Source organism: Lacerta agilis, chromosome 13 (assembly GCF_009819535.1).
Source record: "Lacerta agilis isolate rLacAgi1 chromosome 13, rLacAgi1.pri, whole genome shotgun sequence".
NCBI classification, from domain to species: domain Eukaryota; kingdom Metazoa; phylum Chordata; class Lepidosauria; order Squamata; family Lacertidae; genus Lacerta; species Lacerta agilis.
This window is the reverse complement of record NC_046324.1, coordinates 42,726,902-42,748,301: the sequence shown is the minus strand read 5'-3', so window position 1 is coordinate 42,748,301 and position 21,400 is coordinate 42,726,902. Positions and strand designations below refer to the sequence as shown.

General features: G+C 46.3%; 1 protein-coding gene across 2 annotated transcripts; it reads right to left on the bottom strand.

Moving 5' to 3' along the window:
• Positions 1–498: 498 nt before the first annotated feature.
• DHRS7B (dehydrogenase/reductase 7B) lies at positions 499–20,064 on the bottom strand. 2 transcript variants are annotated; one of them, XM_033167335.1, is made up of 7 exons: positions 20,044–20,064; positions 10,075–10,235; positions 6,068–6,183; positions 5,011–5,221; positions 2,911–3,003; positions 1,529–1,681; positions 499–1,234 (listed from the first exon to the last, which is right to left on the bottom strand). In XM_033167335.1, exons 1-7 carry the CDS (start codon positions 20,061–20,063, stop codon positions 1,029–1,031), a joined length of 960 nt encoding a protein of 319 aa, XP_033023226.1. In that variant the 5' UTR covers position 20,064; the 3' UTR covers positions 499–1,028. The 2 variants fall into 2 exon arrangements, with proteins under 2 accessions (XP_033023226.1, XP_033023225.1); XM_033167334.1 differs by lacking the exon at positions 20,044–20,064 and adding an exon at positions 12,285–12,405 and having other exon boundaries at positions 10,075–10,247.
• Positions 20,065–21,400: the final 1,336 nt, after the last annotated feature.

The following is a 21,400-nucleotide window of genomic DNA, read 5'->3' as shown; positions in this document are numbered from 1 at the left end:
GATTGCTGCAAGGAATGGATCTTTGTGTGACCTGCCTTATCAGAAGCATGGAAACTGCATCTGTCTGTGAACAATTCTGCTTTCAGGAACCAGGGTTTAGAATTTGGCATTAGAGAATCAGTAAGAATCAATGGGGATGGAGGCTGGTACTACTATCAGACAAGGATGTTGTTCTTTGTGCACTAGATACTACATTCAGATGAGCTGCAGAGCAAACAGTATATGTAGTTCCTCTTTCATGTCTGCTATTTTAATAGCAGTTAGCAACTCGGATCTGCCTAATGAAGGTAAGCTGCAGCATCCCACCGCCCTTAAAACACGGGGGGGGGGGGGGCACACACATAACAGCTTTCCAATCCTTGAATGTACTAGTGGAGTTATCTGCAGTTCCTACCCAGGACCTACTCTGAGCTTAACAGGTGAAAATACCAAGCTAGGCTACTAGGAAGAAGGGTAGTGGAGATGGTGGCTTTTGAGTCCTGGCAGTAAGTGCAGTTGGGCAATGCATGTGCAGCACAATCTTATTTAATTTCAGCTGCCTGCATCCCTTCTCCCCACCCTGGCAAAAAGAAGCAGCCTGCAACCACTTAGTTTTTTTAAGAGAATGATATTTGAGGCAATGGTAGTCTTTCGTTCTCCCCCAATAAGGTATTTTACATTCAGCTGATGAGAGCCTAGGCCAGAGCAAAGTAAAGTTAGCTGCCAGTAGCTTGTTGTCTTGTGGACAAGCCCAAATAAGACGAATGGGAGCTGTGGAGGTGTGCAGTTCCTGCTCATTTCAACATGCAGGAGATTTTTCTTGTGGCTTAACTCGTTGTCCTAGGCAGCCAACAAAGCTGTAAGTGGTGAAAGCAGCTTTTCGGATGCCATCAGTGATGTGCAAGCAGCAGAAGCCTGGATCAGACTCTTCACCACAAGCGAGAGATGCAACTTAAACAATCCTGAAGTTCATGCTCCCCACAGACCCTGGACACATCAGCTGGTAGCTTCTGGTTTTAAACCAGTGGTTTAAAACGAACTCCAATTGGTTAGGAATCCTTGGCTTTCCTTTCTTTCCGGGCTCTAGATGCCATAAAGAGGAAGAAGAGCCTGGGACAGAGCGTTCGCACGTACACAGCCAGAGAAGGCATGAAGCCAGCAACCAGCACTTCCTTCTTCTTCTCCCCAACAGCACTCAGAACCACCTGAGCCACCTCTGCAGCTGCCTTGCCTTCTGAGGTTGCCTTGTCCATTGCTGAAAAGAACAACAAATTACTACCTCCCTCCAGAGATAATTTTCTGTTGGTGATCCAGGAGGCACAAGATTGCAGAGTCTCAACTCTACAAATTAAGCCAGATGTGCAAACGAGTCTGTGACCATTGAACATGGGTCACTAAAGCCATTGGAGATTATTCAACTTAGTTAAATGTGCTAGTTTTTATATTGGGCCTTTTCAGTCAATGCCAAACTTTCTCCCCTTTCCTTCCACTGGCACTCCCTGTACACCAACAGATACATATAATTTACACGAGCAAAGCTACTCCTCACCTCCATACTGGGATCCATCTGCCATTACAGCATTAAGTGAGAGATTTGTCTGAATGTAGCCGGGGCTCACAACTGTGACGTCGACGTCATACTGCTCCACTTCTGCTCGTAGGCAGTCAAAGAAAGCTTGGGTGGCATGCTTAGAGGCAGCATCTAAAAAACCCAAAGGTGACACAATTTCAGTTGATACCCAATCTGCAGCTTCCCAGTCAAAATGCATAGCTGCCTTTTGCACGAGACATGCAATGGCATAAATAGCTATTAACTACCAGAACTAAATGCAGCCTATTCCAAGGCAGTAGGCTTTTGCTGGGGCAATCAACAAGGGTGATTATGTCTGAGTCTGCTCACAAGCTTTCCAATGACATATTGCCAGTGTTGGAGCACACAGGCTCTTGGTCCAGCCCAAGATGGGTAGACTTTAATAGCATGCCAGCTGCTGAACAGCTCATTAAAGGAAAATTTGGGAGGATCTTAAAGGGACTTTAAAAATTCAAAACCAAGTTGTAAACTGGCATAGGTCTCTGCAAGGATCTTCATAATCATGTGAAAGACTTAATTACTGTTTTAGAGAGGGAAAACGGAGTGATCTGCCCAGCTCAGCTCCAATGTGCTCTTTGCTGAATCATACAGGTTTATGCCAAACAAATGAAGCTAGAGCTTTTGAGCATGGTGTCTTTTTACAGGCAACGAACAATGGCACTACCCTGTTCCTTTTCCAATTTCTTATTTTAGGATCGGAGGGCTTAGATTTCAATATATGCGGAGAAGTTCCAAGTCTTTTAGGTTAGCATGAATGCTATAATCAGATTCAGCACAACTACTTAGGCAGATTTTGATGGCAAAGTTTGCATTCTTATCGTAAATGTCATGTAGTGGGAGGAATACCTGGGTAAGGGCAATAATTATCCAGAATGAAGTTGTCCAGGGCTGGGGTGGGCATTTTGGACCACACAATGCAAGATGTATGCTACCTTCCGGTGATGCAGAAAATACCAAAGCACCTCTCTAAAATGGGACGCTGCATTGCTGGTACCTGTAGAAATTGAGTTCTTTGTGCAGCAGGACTGGCCCTGTGGAAGTCACACCCAGCTCTCTGAAGACAAGCAAAGATGAAGATAAGGAGAGCAGAAACTATTCTTCCGAATGTTTGAGGTACACCTAAGCTAGTGTTTCTCAAACGTGGGTGCTAGCTAGGGATGATGGGAGTTGTAGTCCAACAAAAGCAGGAGACCCAAGTTTGAGAAACACTGGCCTGAGGTTCCCCTCCTGTGAGCTCTATATGTGCTCTATCTACCATAACATGCTGGCTGCCCCTTTCCGGTGTGCTGGTGTTTCCAGAGCAGCCAACTCCTCCCAAGCCTTGTGAAGAAAGTACTTACAAGCCGAGCGGTAAGGAATGCCAATTTTGCCTTGAACACTGCTGATGGCAACGATGTGGCCTTTTCTCCTCTTGATCATGGAAGGCAGAATTGCTAGAGAGAGGAGGAAGAGAGAATGAGAATGCAACTCCACAATCTTGCCATGAGAAATAATGTGTGCCTGGATCCTGGGAGACCAGGGTTTCTTCCTTATGCTGCTATCTAGAATCGTGTGTGTGTGTGTTTATTTATTTATTTCCATTCCTTGCCCCCCTCCTCCAATCCTGAAAACTCAAGCTTGTGGAAACTGTCTTATGCAAATGTACTTCAACTGCCTAATTTATCCTAGTCACAATTTCTTGGGGATTCCTTGCAGACCTTGAAGTTGCAATTTTTGTAGAAATGCTTCCTGAAGAGAGAGGCAAAATAATCACACTGGGATCCAAAAGATGACCTTGCAGTTACTTCTTATCCAAGGCAGGAATTGTTCCTACCCTGATGCTGAAAACTCATTTGGAACAAAGTTCCACTGATTTCAGTGAAAGAAACAAGTCCTTTTTTCTTAAGAAATCTACTTGAATTAAAAATAGGATGCACACTGGAGGGAGGGCCAGCTGGCACAGGTGGATCCTGTTTTTTACTTGCCCAGAAGCTCAGTAAGGAAGGTGCAAACAAAATTATTGTATCCCTGTATTATATAGACCAGCCTTTCTCAACCTTTGGTCCCCAGATGCTCTCAAACTACAACTCCCATCATTCCTGTCCACTGGCCATGGTGGCTAAGTGATGAGAGTTGTAGTCCAAAAACATCTTAGGGACCCAGAGAAAGGCTGACACAGCCTATAAGCAAGGAATGAAAGACTCAATGGAGCTAGTGGGCCAACGTTTCCACCAAGCAACTGCTGAGGGGCTGCATCTACATTTTCCCCACCAAGTGATACAAAATTCCAGCGTAGTGTGTAACAGCCAATTCCCCAGACCTCTTTCAGTTTCCTACAGCCCTCTGGGATTTTCTCCATGTGGAGAAATGCTACAAGGGCAGGGGGAGTTGCTTTGAAAGAGGGATCAGCAGCCAAAAGTCGACTGCCTGGTGCCTGCCCACTTCGCTTTTCTACAAACTCTCCTCCAGCTCAGGAAGATACTAAAATGATAAGTAAGGACCATATTAGCTTGAAAGTAAGCCTATGGTTTGTGTCACCATGGTCATTTTCAAGACGGTTGCATGAAGCGCATCCCACTGGCCATATGCAGAACTCCAGGGTGGAGAGAGAGCCAGACAAACGTAACTCCTTGTGCTCTTAGCAGCCTAGCTGTAAGCCAGGGGTCCTCAAACTAAGGCCCGGGGGCCGGATGCAGCCCAATCACCTTCTCAATCTGGCACGAGGACAGTCCGCGGATCAGTGTGTTTTTACATGAGTAGAATGTGTGCTTTTATTTAAAATGCGCATCTGGGTTATTTGTGGGGCATAGGAATTTGGTGCTGGAGGAGACTCTTGAGAGTCCCATGGACTGCAAAAAGACCAAACTTATCCATCCTTTAAGAAATCAGCCCTGAGTGCTCACTGGAAGGACAGATCCTGAAGTTGAGGCTCCAGTACTTTGGCCACCTCATGAGAAGAGAAGACTCCCTGAAAAAGACCCTGATGTTGGGAAAGAGAAGGAGCACAAGGAGAAGGGGGACGACAGAGGATGAGATGGTTGGACAGTGTTCTCGAAGTGACTAGCATGAGTTTGGCCAAACTGCGGGAGGCAGTGGAAGACAGGAGTGCCTGGTGTGCTCTGGTCCATGGGGTCACAAAGAGTCGGACACGACTGAACAACAACAAGGAATTTGTTCTTTTTTTTCTTCCAAAATATAGTCTGCCCCCCCACAAGGTCTGAGGGACTGAAAAAGTTTGCTGACCCCTGCTATAAGCCCTCTGAACAGCACTTAAGTGGTCTACATAGCACCACAGGATTGTAGAGTTGGAAGGGATCCCAAGGGTCATCTAGTCCAACCCGCAGGAAACCAATCTAGAATACTGCAGAAGTGTAACAGCTAAAGAAGTTGGGCACAGTAACCACTGCAGGAAATGTTAGGATGTGCGCAGAAAGACACAGGAGGAGTCTGCTACAGTGTACCTTTTGTCAAAGCAATTGGGCCAAAGTAATTGGTTTCCATCACTTTCCTGTCCACTTCCACCAGGGTGTCCACAATTGTGCCGCGGTAACTGATTCCAGCATTGTTAATCAAGATGTCCACATGGCCTGCACACTTCAAAATCTCCCCAGCAGCGCTAACGACTGCTTTGATGTCAGCGAGGTCAAAGACCACAGTGTGGTGTTTATGGGGCTGTCGAAAAAAGAAAAGAAAAAAGCAGTTAATCGTATCTGAACCTATTCAGCTGCAAGGTTCATCGGGTGAAACCACTCTCTTAGCCTATCCTCTCTCACAGTGTGATACTGGGAAGATAAAATGGCATGCTCTGGACATTTGGGGGCAGCCCCCTCCCAAAAAATATGGGACGGGCAAAAGGGCTTGACACCCCTGCTACCAGCACGTTTGGAAGGAGCAACTGGCTTATATGGCTTAAAACAGGGCTGCTTCCAGGTTTTTGTTTTGCATGGGGAGGGGAAGGACCTTCGGCAAGGTGCTTTCTGTGGGCCTCTCTCCCCGAGGCTACCTCCCTGCTGCCCATTCCCTTGCTTCTCCCTCCAGGCCTTGTTAACACACAATAGAGAGATATCAAGGACTAGGCTTGCAGAGGTTGCTGCTGCTCTTGCTGCTTGCTCAAAGAACAGATCAGGCGGCAGGAGCAGCAAGGATGGGAGGCACCAGGGATTGGCAGTGGGACACAGGCTTCAGCGAGCATTCAATAAAGCTGAGCCCTGACACTGACCTTGGCTTTAAAAGGGCTAATTTGACCCAGCAGCACACAGAAACAAAACACATTGGAACCAACCATGCCCTGCACCCTCTGGACTCTTGCACTGCCAGCAAAATAAAATCCCTGTGTACGTGATGCTGACACAAAAGCTCTGCAAATGTACTATGTGAAATTTTACTGTCTTCCCCTTTCCACCTCTCTCTCTCTCTCCACCTCTCCTCTTCCCACAACCCCATAAACCTGTGACCTGCGTGAAAAGCATCACTGACCTACAGTCTCTCCTCCTCCTCCTCCCTTACCCCCTTGCTTACGTTCTTTGGGAGGTCAGCAGCAGTGGAGAGCTCCTGCAGAAGGTCTTGAAGTCTCTCTCTGCTCCTACCACACAGTATCAGTTCTGACCCAGCAGCATGGAAAGCTTTGGCACATTCTTGGCAGAAAAAAAGAGAGAGGGACAGAAAAAAAAAATGCCATCAGCTTCTAAAATTGCAATGCCTTTACACAACCCTTGTATGACCACACTGGGAATGCTCTTTTGGGTGAATGCACTTCAGAAAGGATACTGGTAGATCTAGAATCAGTGGAGAAAATGGCCAAATGATCAGGATTAAGTTAGAAACTACTTTGGTTAGGAAAAGAAGAGCTCGAGTGGGCGGAGGGGACAACATGATTATGATTCACAAAATTATGCATGCTGTATTGTGGGGAAATGGATTAAAGCCCCCCTTCCCAATCATTCTAAAACCCAGGCTCAGCCATTGAAGCTGAATTTGGATCAGTTACGGGGTGGGCGACCTGTAGCACAACAACATCTGAATGGCCACAGATCCCATAATAATTTTCTTTATAGACACGTGTTTTGGTACACTTTGTTTGGCCTCAGCCCAATTTTATATTTAATTTCTTCATTCAAATGTTCTGCTGGTAAATGATAAGGGGGAGGTGGTGAATTAAATAAAGCAGAACACTGAGGGAAGCATACATGGAGCTATGGTCACAATTTAGATTCGGCATTTCAGTGAGGTACAATTGCCGTGTGAGAGACTGGTTTGTCAAAGGGCGCCCAGTAAAATTTATGGCCGAGCTGGGATTTGAACACTGATTTCCTCGGCAGAAGACCTTTATCCAGAGTACTGCACTGCATCGCTGCTACTGCAGAACATAATTCCCCTTTATGTGCAATGGGGGGGGGGAGCCGTCTACCTACAACTCCAACCTTCCTTGACCACTGGATAGGCTGCCTAGAGCTGATTGAGAATTGCAGTCCAAAATATTGGGGGGGGGGGAAGGGACCAAGCTGGGGAAGGCTCTTTGAACCTGTGGGACCATTGAACGGCCTCAAAAAGAAGTCAGTGCTCCAACACTCTTGAAACTACTTGGGCATGAGCAACACAAGACTGGTCTGGTGTCCATGGCAGGCCCAGAGGGCTGCACCACGAGAACGGGCCTTTGTGGTGGCTCCCTGCTTGTGGGTTCTCCCCAGGGAGACTCACCTGGCACCCCCACCAGGCCGAAAACACTCCTCCCAGGCCTTTGACTAATTAAACCATCTATGGCCTTTTAAATGGGGTGTGTGTGTTGAGGAGGTTATTGTTTTTGTTTGTTATTAGGGTGTTTTTTATGGTTTCATATTGCAAACTGCCCTGTGTTCTTCGGATGAAGGGCAGTATAGAGATTTAATAAATAACAATAATGATGATATTCACCATTTCCTAAAAAGGAAGAGAGAAATATTGTTATGGATAAATCAGCTAGGAGAACTGTTTTGGGTAGGGAACCACAGGTTCACGATTGAGAACATGTTTTACATGCAGAAGGTCCCAGGGTCAATCGCCAGTGAGCTGGGTTGGGAAAGATCCCCTTCCCTGCCCTGAGGCTTTAAAGAACTACTCCCAACAGAGAACCGACAACACTGAAGCCAATGGTGTAAGGCAGTTTCCTAGGTTCATTCCAACTGTGAGCCCTTTTCAGTTCTCATTGGGATCCTGTACGAATCTGTCAAATGTATTTTGGGGAGTGGGGGGGGGGGTGACATAGCTCTCATTTTCAACAAAGCAGGGCTCAATCCCTTTTGTTTCTAATCAAAAGTATCTCAAGCAACAGTAACCCTTCTCGGTGGCTGCTCCCAGACTTTGGAACTACCCTCATAGAGAAATCAGACTGGCTCCCTCCTTGTTGTCCTTCTGCCAGCAGGTGAATACTTTTTTGTTCCAACGGGCTTTCGGGAACTGGTTTTAAGGACAGGGCTGGTGCTGTGATATTTTTATTGCAATAATCTGTGTGTTTTAATAAATCTTTTTTATATATTCTATTGATGTTCAATTGCTATTTAAAGGTTGCTTTCCCTACCCCCATGTTTTTAGCTGTTTCAGTTTTAGCCGCCCCGATTCCCTGTCGAGGGAAAGGGCAGGTGGGAAAACAAATAAACAAAATCTGGAGAGATAGCATTGGGACAGATGAACTAGTACACTATGACGCATTAAGGTAGCTCTTCCTTCCTAAGAAGTCACAGCACCTTGAGGAGAAACCCACGCTCTAAGCTTGTGGTTGGGCCAACGACCTAGCACACAGCTACGATATGGCAGTGAGGACATTCTGTTCCCAAAGGGCTTTCAACGCTGTTCTGCAGAGAACAGGAAAGCACCTCCACCGGGGGCCACGCGTCAGTCACCGGTGAATTAAGTTACAGAAGGCTGCATAACTGTTTCCCTTTCCCCACCCATTTTTAGGACGTTCTCGGCTCATGGGAGAATTGACTGGAGTGGGGTGCCTGACTTTGAATCACCGGCTGGGACCTGCCTCCAAGCTGGAAAAAACAGGTTAGGGCAGGTGTTACCCAACTATGGGGGCAGGTTCCCCGTTTTTGTGTGGGAGTGACTGAAAAATACAATGGATTGAGAAAATCCTCCCCACCAAGGAAGGTTTGGCATTGCTAAGTACTTTTCACAGGCCCCATGACTCACAGAACCAATAGCAGGCATGGGGAACTTTTGGTCCTCCGGATGTTGCTAAACTATCACTCCCATAATCCCTGGCAATTGGCCATGCTCGCTAAGATTGATGTAAGTTGAAGTATGTATAGAGTGACTTGGGGCAAATCAAGCTGGCAGGTGGCTGGGATTTCACCAGCACTGCACTTTGCAGGGCACCTAGTGTTCCAGTCACCAAATTAAAGCAGGGTTTCCAGCTGTTTTGGGACTACAACTCCCATCACCCCTGACCACTGATCCTGCTAGCTAGGGATGATGGGTGTTGTAGTCCAACAACAGCAGGAGACCCAAGTTTAGGAAACCTTGAATTAAAGTTTTACCCAAAAAACGGGTTGGGGGGGAGGATAGGGGATCTGAGACCTAGCAAAGAAGATCTGGAGTTTGGGGGTGATGATTCACCTCATGCCCTTGCCAATGCATGCTCTTGCGCTTCCAATAAATTAACAAGGTGATGGAGATGGGGAACAAAGTCAGTAAGTCGGCATAGACTTCTGGCTGGTCCTTAATGTTTCTGGGATGGAGCCACCTTCCATCCCAGAAACATTAAGGACCAGCCAGAAGGGCTAAATGATCTGTATTCTGTATCTTGTGGAATTCTCTATTGTTTTACTTAAGCCATGTGTTCTTTGTGAAGCAGCTATTGTTCTGGTGTTCTGCTTGCTGTGGGTGCGTATACGTAATTTAAATGACACTGGGGTGTTTGGTGCTGCTTTGGGATTCACACTGCCACCAAAAAGCAAAGGTTGCCGTGTTGACCCATACGAAAAATCCCCAAACCCAGAAGAGGGCCACATCTTTATTAGGCCAATCAAAATGGCACAAGAGATTGAGGAAGCTTATGAGTTTTCCAAGTCTTGGGCAGGTTAAGCAAAGTGGGGAAGGATAGAGAAAAAAGCAGGCTGGTGTTACAGCCCTAAAATTCGAATTGGTACATATTTAAATTGAGTGTGAGTAAACTAGCAAATTTAACAGATTAGATGCAATGCAGGTTTGGGGTTTCATCTAGAGATGAGGACATGCACAATGACCAAGTCCCCATTTTTTGAACATTTGTAAAATCCAGAAGTTCTGTTTTGACTTGCCTCCCACCTGCTCAACCTGTATATTTGCAAAGAGATGCTGCTGAAAAATAAATTGAAAAAACCAAGACTCCTCCAGTTCCCTCCTCCTCCACAAGGAATCTGATCCTTTAAAGCTAAGCTTGACCTTCGTGGTGTGAGATGAGAGTTTAGTAACACCCTATTTCCCGAGGAAACATGTTGAGTAATGTACAAGCTGTCCTGTACAAGCTGCTCTCCTCCTCCTCCATGCCAAATGTCTCTGAAACCTACCTTTCCCTAGTCCAGAAGTTGCTCCTGTGATCACCACCACTGCATCCTTCAGGTAGGCTCTCACACGCATTCTCTGAAGAAGCCGGAAGAGCCCAAAAAGCCCCAGGCTGCCAAAAAGCAGTGGAAGAATGATCAAAGAGGTGAGATCCATCACTTTTCTTCTAGGCCTCGTCCTGGAGTTACAGGAAAGAAGCAGAGAACAAGAGCACATTACACAAACTGATCATGAACCACCTTCCATTCTCGTGTTTTCAATCAGAACAGAATCAATCCAACTTAGCTGCTCCCCAGCCCCCAGGGCCTGTTTGACAACATGTAAAAATCAGTAAACAAGGGAGCAATTGGGCTGGGCTCAGCTGGCCAACTTGCGTTCTGGCCTCTTTTGCATTGGGAAATTGCCTTCCACCTCTCTCTCAAATCATAGGCATGGAAATGAACAGAGTATGCTTTGTATCAGGCAGTCAAGGCAATTTCCCCCACTTATGCTTGATAGACTTGCACACAACTGTGCATATGCGCGGCGCCAGGAAATTATTAAATAATTCAATTCAAACCCTGAAATTGCAGGAGAGCGCTGGACAGTTCTTGTCGTTTGCGAGGAGACCCTCCCCAAAGCCTGAAGAGGATGGCAGTGAGGGCGGAGGGAGCCCCCAAGAGGCTGGAGGCACACCGGGGCTTTGTTTATGCTGCTCGGCCTCCCCTCATAACAGCTGATGTGTGGGGTTGCGCAGCAACAACAGCCGTTTTAGTCTCCTGCCAACCCCAGAGTTTCCATTCTAGTTGTGGATATTTTTGAATACAGTATTTTTTGATATGGATTGAAGAGAGAGCGACAGAGAAGGCGTTTAATGGGTGGCTCCCCACTTTATGCGATTTCCATTATGTGTGTGGGGGCTTGGAACATAACCCTCACGTAAGTGGGGGGGGGGTGCCTGTATACAAGCTTTGTACCAGGGAGTCAATATTCAAATGCAAACATGCCAATTAAGTCAGGCTTATAAATATACCCACCTGCCTGATTGCCTGTGGCAAGAAAGAATTACCTCTGGGCAACCAAGCAAGAAAGGAATATAGGTGGTCTCTCTCTATCTCTCTGTGAGAGAGAGAGAGAGAGAGAGAGGGAGGGAGGGAGGGAGGGAGGGAGAAGTCTATCATATTCATCAGAACATCATGATCTGGAAGAACAGACAGCAGACACAGAACAACCGCACTTTAAAAAACAGGACAGCAACCCACAGACCACAGGCATTGCCAAACAGAAGTAAACAGGCTTCCAGGGGGGCGAGGCTAACCAGATGCCACATACAATATATGTAGTGGAGTTCCAATGCTAGGTTTAATTGTGTTTCTTAAAGCAGTTTCAGAGAAAGGTGGATGGAGAAGCAAAATCACTTCTGTACCTCTTATCTTTATGAGCATTTCATATCATTTACATGTGCAATTCATGACATTTACACAGGACCTGCAAGAAAACATCATAATGCACCCTCACCATCTAGCAGAAGTGTTTCTGTCTGCCAGCTTTGCCCTACTCCATGCTAGTGAAAGCTGTAAGGAGCTGAAGCAAGGCATTCATGCTGAGCTGGCGAAGTGGTGTTGGAGTAACACCTAGGAGACCAGGATTCAAATCCCCACTCGGGGAGGAAGCTCACTGGGTGAGCTTGGACCAGCCACCCAACTGACCTAACAGGGTTGTTGTGAGGATAGAATGGGAAGCAGCAGAACTATGTGTGCCACCTCAGGCTCCTTGCAGGAAAGGCATACTACAAATGTAAAGATGAATGAATTCCAGTGCCCACCCCTTTTCTTAATTCCAACATATACTCAACATTTTGTGGCTACTAGCAAGCTCAATCTCACTGAGCTGGGTTTTTTTTATAAATAAAAACCCCCACATTTACTTGTGTTTCTGCAAATGTTTGGGTTCTCCGACCATGGGTACTTGCTACCAGAGTTTGCAATTAGAGGGGTTACATTCCCAATACATACTAGTCAAAAAAATAATCAGATGATTCTCAGTCTTACCATAAGATCAATGATCTACACATTTAGGGGAATGCCCAAAAAATATGAAACAAACTCCATTGAAAGCAGAAGAGCAGAAACATACACAAATCAGGCAAGAGGGAGGGAAACAGCAAACCACCTTCTAAACAGCCGTGCCCAGGAGATAAAAGCCTCCGGATCCATAGCCAGATAAATTTCCTTACCACACTCTGGGTCTCTCGTTTCTGGAGAAAGGTTTGCCCCAAATAAACATGGTGCCAGATTAAGGAGTTCCATTTCGCCGCTTTAGAAACTAATTTTCTACAGGGAGAGTATTCAATCAACATTATTGTAAAAAAAAGAGAAGGGGGGGGGGAGGAAGCATTCTGTTTAAAGTTGTTTACAAGGACACCCTTGGAACCAGCTTAAAAACCTACAAAGCAGTCTGGGATTGCCGCTCATAAAACAAAGTTACCGTACTTCCATTTCACACTATGTTGCACATCTGATCTCCCTGATGCATCGCCAAGTGAGCAGTGCTGTGTTTTCTAAATTTTAGGATGATGTGAGGAAATGAATAAGCTGGTTAATGACAGCAGAAACCAGCAAGGAAGATAGGAGTTGGTTTATTAGTACAAGATGTCAAGCAAAGTTCCCCAGCAAAGTTCAACTATTTCAAAAGGCCACCTATTTTGAGCACATGCTGAACTCTCCCTGCTGAAATCACTGGGTCTCAGTAGCACTTAATGCTGATGGAATGGTGCTCATATCTATTCTGTAGGTATGATGTGGTCTAAACCACTGAGCCTCTTGGGCTTGCCGATCAGAAGGTCGGCAGTTAGAATCTCCACAATGGGGTGAGCTTCCGTTGCTCTGTCCCAGCTCCTGCCAACCTAGCAGTTCGAAAGCAAGCCAGTGCAAGTAGATAAATAGGTACTGCTGTGGCGGGAAGGTAAATGGCATTTCCATGCGCTCTGGCACTTGTCACGGTGTCCCGTTGCGCCAGAAATGGTCAAGTCATGCTGGCCATATGACCTGGAAAGCTGTCCGTGGACAAATGCCGGCACCCTTGCCCTGAAAACGAGATGAGCGCTAAAACCCCATAGTCTCTGACCTTTTACCTTTACCTACCTACAGAACAGGTATCAGCACCTATTCCCCCAGAGGTGGGGGAACTGGATGTTGTTGGACTCTGCATTTTTTCTGGAAAAAAGGTCCCAGAATGCACTTCTCTCAGAAGACCTACCCCAGAGCCCAAAGAGGGTATCTTCAGGTTCCCGGGGGCAGGGAGTCTCCTCACCAGCCAGAGGCTTGTTGAAGCTGTTTTGGTGAGGTGAGGGGAGTCTTCTGAGCCTCAGCTAAACATTTTTTTAAACTTCCCTACACAGGGCTGCCTTCAGTTATTTTAGGAAATTTGGCATTGGATGGGAGGGCATTCCACAGGGCAGGGGCCACTACTGAGAAGACCCTCTGCCTGGCTCCCTGTAACTTCTCACAATGAGGGAACTGCTAGAAGGCCCTTGGAGCTGGACCTCAGTGTCCAGGCTGAACAACGGGGGTGGAAACACTCATTCAGGTATACAGGGCCGAGGCTGTTTAGGGCTTTAAAGCTCAGCACCAACACTTTGAGTTGTGCTCGGAAACATACTGGGAGCCAATGTAGATCCTTTAGGTCCAGTTTATATGGTCCCGGTGGCTGCTCCCAGTCACTAGTCTAGCTGCCACATTCTGGATTAGTTGTAGTTTCTGAGTCACCTTCAAAGGTAGTCCCACGTCGCACATGACAGCTATGGACTTACCCTGCTAGCATCAACCAACTATGCTTTAAAACGTCCTTAAAGGGAGTCTTTGCAGCTGAAATTTAAAGTGGCTTGCTACTATTAGGTTTGCAAAGCAGAGCCCTCCCTTACAGGCATTAGAAACCTAAATGTAGAAACACAATTGCCTCTCTGTTCTGCTTTGCAGAGAACGAGACACGTATAACAAATACCAAGAGAGGTTTGAAGAGGATTTGATTTGAGCTCATGTGTGTGAGAAGGGAGGGGAATGCCCTTAAGTAAAAGAAATGGTAGTGGACAGGTAGTTTTCAGAGAGCTAAAATGGTGCCGTTATAAAAATAAATGTAAGCAGCACAGCCTTGGGCCTTATTCTATTTGTGTAAAACACCACAAGGCCTTGTCGGGTCACCCCCCACAGTGTGAAAAATACAGTGTGACCCCACACACCCGCACACACCAGATCCTACCTTTCCGCACAGAGCTGCCTTCCCTGAAGTGTGCCCTATATCTGTCTCAAACGTCGTGACAGAGGGTAGACAGATTTAAAAAAGGAAATGGCTCGCTGCCTAGCTTGCACTTTTAGTCCAGCATTGGCACAAGTGATCAAGGACGGCCTCCAAGAACAAGGCTCAGAAGCACTCCACTGCATTTGAGATGGAGGAGGTCATTTAAGTTTAGAGAGAAGAATTGGAAAGATGAGCTCAGAGGCGCTTATTCCTCTCCTCCCCAGTAGCCTTTCTTTGATTTGCTATACAGGGCCATTCTGGGATGGAGCACATGCTACACTGGTGGCCAAAATTGTGGAGAAAGTATATTTCGGAAGTTTGAAGGCTTATAACACCGCTTTCTTTTGGAGTAATACCATAAAATTTTATATCAATGGAAAGATAATTTAATGAAGAATGTAATGCAACGAAGTTTGTTCAATTATCTGTATTGTAGCCAAATAACCAGAAAAAAGGAGAGAGCCAATCAGGTGTCATCTGGTTTTGGCAATGATGGCTCATAACACCACTTTATTTATTTTTTTAGTAATGCCATAAAATTATATATCAATGGAAATATAATTTAATGAAGAATGTAGTGCAATAACTTTTATGAAGGATTATTTATTACAACATAAGCAAGGAGGACATTTGTCAGTGTGTTATGTGATTTTATAATTTTATGGCATTACTCCCCCAAAAAGTTATGAGCCAACACTGCAAAAACAAGATTGGCTCTCTAAACATTCCTTTTTCTGGTTATTTGGCTATATCTTTTGATAGAATACACATAATTGAACAAACTTTGTTGCATTACATTCTTCGTTAAATTATCTTTCCATTGATATATAATTTTATGGTATTACTCCAAAAGAAAGTGGTGCTATGAACCACCAAACCTCGGAAATACACTTTTTCCAAAAGGTTTCCACAATTTTGGCCACTAGTGTATATACTGATAACCGAAAAGCAAGGCGGTTTTTAGGTGAGAACATCCACCAACCATTCCCCTTCTACCTGCCATCTTTCCACGCAGTTGGGAATATATGAAATTACCTCACACCATGTAAGGAAAACCAAACATAGATAATATATTCCCTTCCAATCAATAGATGCAAAATATATTTTAAAAGCATCATGTATTTCCAGAACACAGATCTGAAAATTTTAAAACTTTGTACAGAGTAAGTCTATGTGGCCTATCAAACATGTAATAATAACCTCCCCAAGCCAATGCCAAAATGGTTCTGCCTCCTTCCACTCCCTTGCTTCCAGAAAACTTAATTTAAAAAAGGACACATCTTTTTGTGACATCACAGCCCCTGTCACCTTGACAAACCCCCCAAATCCCCTGTCTCTGTCCACTTCTCAGAGCGGGGAGAGAGAGCTTTTTACATCGCCAGTTGGTCTTCATGGCCCAGTACCTGGCTCCCCATGATTTCTCAATGGCTCTATAGTTAGCTTTTTTTTCCACAGGGCATTTTTTTCAGCTGGAGCTCACAACAGCTCAGCTCCAGCACCTCTCAGGTGGGTGCAATTGCCATCCTAAGAGAACAAGGGAGACGTTCAGGGTGAGCTCTGATACCTCTTTTTCTAGAAAAATAGCACTGGCAAGCACCTACTTGTTACCGGTAAATAAAAAAATAGACAATATTTAGAAATTCAGAGAATTACCAAACTAGCTCATCCTTATTTATTTTTTCTTCACTGTCATAGTTATCTAATCCCTATCCCGGGGGTCTGCAACCCGCGGCTCCGGAGCCGCATGCGGCTCTTTTGCACCTTTGCTGCGGCTCTGGCCAGGGCCGGTGCATTTAGTGCCTGCGCCCACCCACTTCTCTACCTTGCCGGCGGCTGTGCTGCTCATGCGTGCCTCGTTTCGTGCCAGCGCAGGCACAGCAGCAGACCACAGCAGCTTCCCTCCTTGGCGCCTGTCCCGGCGCTTGTGTTTGGCTGCTGCTGGTGGAGCTGCTGGCTGCTGCGATTCGACGAGGTGCGACGACTCGACGATGTAAGGAGGCAGCTACGGGCTGGGCCAGGGGTGGCGGGCGGCGGGCGAGGGGGAAGCCCTCTTTTAAAAAAGTGGAAGGGACCGGCTCCAGGACACGTGGCAGTCTGGGAAGGAAAAGGAAGCCCGGCTGTTCAGCTAAGGGCGGCCCAACGGGATGAGATGAGCGCGGGAAAAAGCTCAGGGGACAACTGGTCCCGGGCTCTGTTTCGGGGGCGCAGAAGACTTCCCTTAAGCAGCATGGCGAAAGGGGCCCGAGCATGGGCGTACCGGCGGGGGGGGCAGGAGGGGGCAGTGCCCCCCCTAGAAGCCCCCTGCTCTCCCTAGAAGCGGGAGTCCCATGTACTGAAAGAAGGGTTTTATCCATTCTGAAGGAATGTTTTCCTGCGCCTGCAGAGGGGACGTGATCAGCCCCCTGCTTCAGCCCCTCTCAGCTGCCTTGGACAGCCCCTCTGCTGGCCAATAGTGATTGGGGCAGTGTGCATGCTGTGTGCTTTTGCATAAGTTTGCTAAACTTTTAGGGTTGCATTTGTGCTGTTCATGGGGCGGAAGTATTCTGGGGGGGTTGGATTTCCCCTTCTAGATTTGCCCCTGCAGCGTCAGGCGTTCGGACGGTTCCTTTAATACAATGCTTGTTGTTTGGCTGGGGAGGGGGAGCGTTTCGTGATATTTTGCCATTTTGCCTTCATTACCTGCTCTTCATTACCTGTCTAAATTGTGCTATGAGCTTCTGGGTGTTTATAGTGCTTGGAGCCTGTACTTGCATCCGTGTTGGGCAGTGGTTTGGGGACATATTGGAGGTCACCATTTTTGGTGGGTAAAAAACTTCGTGTTTTAAAAGTCACCCTGCTGCATTTTAAAATTACCCTTTGACTTTTTTTCCCCAGGCACTGTAGCTTAATCGCTGGCCTCTTTGTTATTCAGTTGCCTTGGAATTAGCTACATTGTTCTTTAATAGCTGGGCTATTACCTCACCGCAACTGGATTCCCAAATTGTTTTTTTTAAAAAAAAGATTTTCTTGGTTTACAAAGTGTGTGCAATGAGAGAAGGGGGAAAGAGGTTTTTGTGCTGTTCATGGGGCGGACATATTCTGGGGGGTTGGATTTCCCCTTCTAGATTTGCCCCTGCAGCGTCAGGCGTTTGGACGGTTCCTTTAATACAGTGCTTGTTGTTTGGCTGGGGGGGTGGAGCGTTTCGTGATATTTTGCCATTTTGCCTTCATTACCTGCTCTTCATTACCTGTCTAAATTGTGCTATGAGCTTCTGGGTGTTTATATTTTTGTGGGCCGCAATGGTTTTGCGGCTCCCAGTTTTTTTTCTCTCTTCGGAAACGGGTCCAAGTGGCTCTTTTTGTCTTAAAGGTTGCAGACCCCTGCCCTATCCCGTTAAAACAATCCCTACCAACACAGCACATCCTACCAGAATCACAATGCACATCAGGATTAAACTGTCTACCACAGAATCAATAGACTTATGCAGAAAATCACACTAGAATCTACAGAATTTCCAACAAACATACAGAGGATCAAGCAAGAAATAATTAAAAGAAGGGCTTCTAGAGAAGTTAATCCCAATGAATTTAGTAGGACTTGCTTCCAAGTAAACATGATTAGGTTCAGGCTGCAAAAAAAGTGCTACAATATAACTCTTCTTTCTAATACCGGTAGCAGTTCAAGTCCTCCTGTGTTCAAGATCATCTACCCAAAACCACACCACCCACACAGAAGAAGGAGGTATCAGCCAACTTGAGTCAATCCCAAGGTTTGCAAATGTTTAAAGAACCTTTAGGGGGAACTGTCAAAGAGGCAACTCCAAAAAGCAGCCCTCTAAGAACACAATGGCACAGAATGCTGAGTGGAAGGGAAAATTCTGAAAATGAGGTGGGAAGGGAAATGGAGTGGCTGGAAAAAGAAGGCAACACATATAAGTAAAGGATAGGAGGAGTCCTTCCCACCTCACATTGATCAGAAGTGAGTGCTGATAACAGACAGGGGTGGGGTGGGGTGTTGGGGATCGAAGATTTTAATGTATTGAGGACTGGTCACAAGTTTACACACCTCAATTCCCCAAAGAGAGAAAACACCCAATAAGGGCAATGAAAATTAAGTTTGCTGAATGGGCACATATCACAGAATATTGATGGGGGGGGGGGGAAACCAGGAGCGAATGGAATGGGGCAGCTGGAACCCTGAACAGAACCACTCCACATGGCTGCATTTTGTTGCAGAGTCCCACTCATCAATAACTATTTTTAAAACAAGGATTGTTATAACAACTAAGTTTATATTTTCCCGGGACTGTGCCCCACTGGACTTCCACAAGATGTATAGGATTGCACTGCCAAGGTTACAAAAAAAGGTTGAAAACACACGAGCAGCCCCAAGTAGTAGGTTGTGCAAGGTTGTAAAGCTGCAAAGAGTTCAGAAACACTTTGGCACACTTGCTTGTGGTTGTTTCTTTCCACTTCTCCTGAAATATTATTTTTATTTATTGCATTTCTATACCGCCCTGCATTTGAGGATCAGGAGGCGGTTTACGGTATAGAAACACAGAAATACACAACACGGCAACAAACAAAAAACCAGCACCACCAGCACCACCCAGTTCAAAAGGCCATCGGTTATGTAATTAGCCGAAGGCCTGAGAGATTACCTGCATAGCTCAGTCACTAGAGCATGAGAATGTTAATCTCAGGAGTTGAAGGTCTGAACCTGCAAGTTGGGCAAAGATTTCCTGCATTGCAGGGGGTTGGGCTAGATGACCCCCGTGGTCCCTTCCAACTCTACAGTTCTATATGGGCACAACGTGTCCCCTCAACATCCCAAGTCCCACCACCACCACCTTTCCCATATTCTGTGCAACTCCACGGTGCCTTGTGGAAAGAGCCAGCAGCCCTCCAGCGCCCTAGGTGCATGGCCACTCTCACCGCTTCTTCAACATACAACTAGGCAGTGCCGGATTTACGTATAAGCTAACCAGGCATAGACAAACTCAGCCCGCCAGATGTTTTTGGGACTACAATTCCCATCACCCCTGACCACTGGTCCTGTTAGCTAGAAATGATGGGAGTTGTAGTCCCAAAACATCAGGAGGGCCGAGTTTGCCTATGCCTGAGCTAAACAAGCTATAGCTTAGGGCCCCACTCTCTTGTCCCCCCCCCCAATTTTTCACTATTAATATACTTCTCAATTATATTTCAGTTCAACAATTACTTTGATAAAATACATATTTTGTTATGTGCAATTGGCTTTAGATACCTATTAGGTCCATAAATTACCATATAGCATATATTCAACACAAAAAACAGTGACAATTTGTTGTCGACAAAGGACAGCTGGACATATAAAGGGCCCCATTACCTTCAGTAGCTTAGGGCCTCATCAAAGCTAAATCCGGCCCTGTGACTAGGGGAGCCTCAGTGGCCCCTTATCCCTTGCTTCGTTTATCCCACCCATCCTCCACAAAGCAGCATGCAGGGTCCTTTCCTTCCCCGCCCCTTCTCTCCTCTCCCAACAACCCTGTGAGGTAGGCCGGGCTGAGAGCCAGTGACGGTGAGCTGCAGGCTTGAACCTGGACGCCCTCGGACCTAGACATGACACCCCACCCCAGCGGGACCGACGCCTATGGGGACCCCCACCCTCCCGTATTGACCGAACGGGGCCCAGTAAGTGAAGCCCCCCCCCCGCCTCGCTTCCCCCTTCAGCTCACTACCTGGCAACCACAGTCACCATGACTACGCACCCGGAAGCAGCTCCGCCACCTTTGCTCCGCCCGCCCAATCAAAACGCAGCTTCTCTTCTCAGGCGGAAGGCGGGGACTGGCAAGCGAAAGCGGCCAATAGGAAGCAAGCGCGCGGAGGGACGAGGTCAAGAAATTATAATATACAAAAAAAGAAGAACACAAACGGGAGAATCCAGGGAAGGTCCGCCCGTGTTTAGCTTCCCTCCCGGAAACAGAGGCTCCGCGTATAGAGTTCTGCCTCGAAGACAGGGGAAAGCATCTTCTAAGAGGGAGATTTGGGGGGGGGGGAGAGACACACAGCTGAGCTTGTTAGGTGCTGATTGGCATCACTTCTTAGAGGGGGCAGATCCCCACAGAGTGGTTCTTCATGGCCACCCAATAGCGCTCGGTAGGATCCAGACCTAAATTAGTACAGTATAGTAATCCTTTTGAACGTCTGTGCAGATGCAGTTGCTTTTTAAAAAATAAATAATAATAAAACAATAATAAAATTCAAGTAACTAGAGGCAGCCAATGTACCCCCACCGAATTTTATCCTCACAACAACCCTGTGAGGTAGGTTAGGCAGAGAGATAGTGACTGGACCAAGGTCACCCAGCAAATTTCATGGCTGAGTGAGGATTGGAGACCAGCATCTCCCAAGGTCCTAGTCCAGCACTCCAACCACTGCACTCCACTGGCTCTATGTGTGTGGGGTGTGTGTGTGGTTTGATCAGTTTTGCCTAGGGTTGTTGTGTAGTTGAATGATGTTGATGGTTGTCTTTTGTGTTTTCGTAATATTAATGACGTTTTTATGAATGATGTAATCTGGTCACATTTTGATGCCTCTTGCTATATTCTGATGTTTTGCATAAGATCTTAAACTACATTCCATTCAAAGATCTTACAATGGAGTGTGCCTTTGGGGGTAAAGTCAAACTGCAGCATTAGCAGCACTGAAGTGACTTCCCCAGGGTGCAAGACTGGGCAGTGTGTGTGTGGGGGGGGGTCCTGGGCTGCCCAGAAGTGAAGACACCCCCCCCCAGCCTCACTAATGTGGCCCAAAGGAAAGCAGAGTAATTTGTTTGGCACCAACTTAGCTGCAGAAGTTTCTGGAAGGAGGTATACAAGGCTCCATCCAACTGTCTTAGAGACTACTCCAGATTTGTGTAGGCTTTACTCCTGCAGTTTTATACTAATTGACTAATTAAACAATCCATATGACCTTTTAAACTGTGGAGGTTTATTGTCTTTGTTTGTTACTATGGTATTTATTTTTGTGATTTTATATTGTAAACCACCCTGTGGTCCTCAGATGAAAGACGGCATAGAAATTAAATTGATCATG

Coding starts and splice junctions, on each gene's coding strand:
- DHRS7B (XM_033167334.1), bottom strand. CDS start 12,334: ATGTTTATTTGGGGCAAACCTTTCTCCAGAAACGAGAGACCCAGAGTG. Junction 6,184..10,074: donor AACTTCTGGACTAGGGAAAG/GTAGGTTTCAGA, acceptor TTTTCTGCCAAG/AATGTGCCAAAGCTTTCCAT. Junction 3,004..5,010: donor CCCAATTGCTTTGACAAAAG/GTACACTGTAGC, acceptor TCCTCTCTCTAG/CAATTCTGCCTTCCATGATC.